This window comes from Elephantulus edwardii, unplaced genomic scaffold (assembly GCF_000299155.1).
Source record: "Elephantulus edwardii isolate Elephantulus edwardi_28Jun2011 unplaced genomic scaffold, EleEdw1.0 scaffold00217, whole genome shotgun sequence".
Lineage (NCBI taxonomy): Eukaryota > Metazoa > Chordata > Mammalia > Macroscelidea > Macroscelididae > Elephantulus > Elephantulus edwardii.
Window position 1 is genome coordinate 2,082,539 of NW_006399967.1, and position 1,381 is coordinate 2,083,919.

Genomic DNA, 1,381 nt, shown 5'->3' on the forward strand with positions numbered 1-1,381 from the left:
GAGACGATGGGGTGTCTCAGGTGGGGTGTTGAGACGATGGGGTGTCTGAGGTGGGGTGTTGAGATGATGGGGTGTCTGAGGTGGGGTGTTGAGACAATGGGGTGTCTCAGGCGGGGTGTTGAGACGATGGGGTGTCTGAGGCGGGGTGTTGAGATGATGGGGTGTCTGAGGCGGGGTGTTGAGACGATGGGGTGTCTCAGGCGGGGTTTTGAGATGATGGGATGTCTGAGGCAGGGTGTTGAGATGATGGGGTGTCTGAGGTGGGGTGTTGAGATGATGGGGTGTCTGAGGCGGGGTGTTGAGATGATGGGGTGTCTCAGGCGGGGTGTTGAGACGATGGGGTGTCTGAGGAGGGGTGTTGAGATGATGGGGTGTCTGAGATGGGATGTTGAGATGATGGGGTGTCTGAGGTGGTTATCTTTACAGACTCCCCATGTCTCCCTAACAACCACCTTATGGTTAACAGCCACGCTGGCAGCCTCTGTCTCCAGGGCCCCGGGGACAGGATGGAAGGCCTGTGAGTGGGGCGTCCAGGGGCCGGTCCAAGGAGCACCGCCAAGGGCAGGACCAAGGCAGGGCCACTGGCCACATGGGCATGGGCCCACGGGGTCGTTGGTCAGAGACCTTCAGCAGCCGACCATGGGCCCTCTGGTGATGGGACTGAGGCTGACCCCACTCCCCGGACCCTGTGCGGCAGGACAGCTGGGGCTGGGGAGTCAGGTCACAGGGTCACTCACCGGATGGTCTCGATGATCTCGTGAGCAGCATCGTGATGTTTGTCCTGAAAGACAGACGGACAGTTTAGAGGCGGCAGGAGCCTCTCTCAGGAGAGTGGGGGTGGGCAGCCTCCCCTCACTCAGTGCACTGAATGTGACCTGCCCACCTCCCACCACAGCCCACCTGACAGAGCTGCTCACCCACCAAGGACAGGCCTCCAGGACCCAGCCCCACTCCCCTGCCTGTCCCCCAGGGCCTGGGACATGGAGGACCTCAGTGCCCGTCTGATTCCACACTCTGAAAGCTGGAGCTGCCAGCAGGCTGGGGGTGGGTGGACCTGCCCATGACGAGCGGTCAGTCTCTGCAGGGATCTCCTGCAGCTCTTTCTGACAGGGGCTCATGGGCCATCCCTGCAGAGTCCGGAGTCTGGCACGACTTCACAGTAACAGGGCCAAGGGTGGGCGAGAGTGTTCACCGACTGTGCAACCATCACCACTGGCCAATTCCACAAAGTTCTCAGAACGTTACTTCACACAGAAGCTTGGGTCCACAATCATCCCTCCCAGCTCCTGGGCAACCACCAACCCACCTCCTGCCTGAGCTCTCCCACTAGATCGAAGGGTCGAGTGGCGGGGCCTTTCCCTCATCCCCAGGCGGCCAGCGG

At 61.3% G+C, this 1,381-nt stretch overlaps 1 protein-coding gene across 1 annotated transcript in view; it reads right to left on the bottom strand.

Moving 5' to 3' along the window:
- DOT1L (DOT1-like histone H3K79 methyltransferase) overlaps positions 1–1,118 on the bottom strand; it is a 40,525-nt gene extending 39,407 nt beyond the window's left edge. The window contains exons 1-2 of the mRNA XM_006897979.1: positions 918–1,118; positions 738–781 (exon numbers count right to left, since the gene is read on the bottom strand). Of these exons, the coding sequence (XP_006898041.1) occupies positions 738–781; positions 918–1,118 (245 nt within the window). The remainder of the gene's footprint in view (positions 1–737; positions 782–917) is intronic.
- Positions 1,119–1,381: the final 263 nt, after the last annotated feature.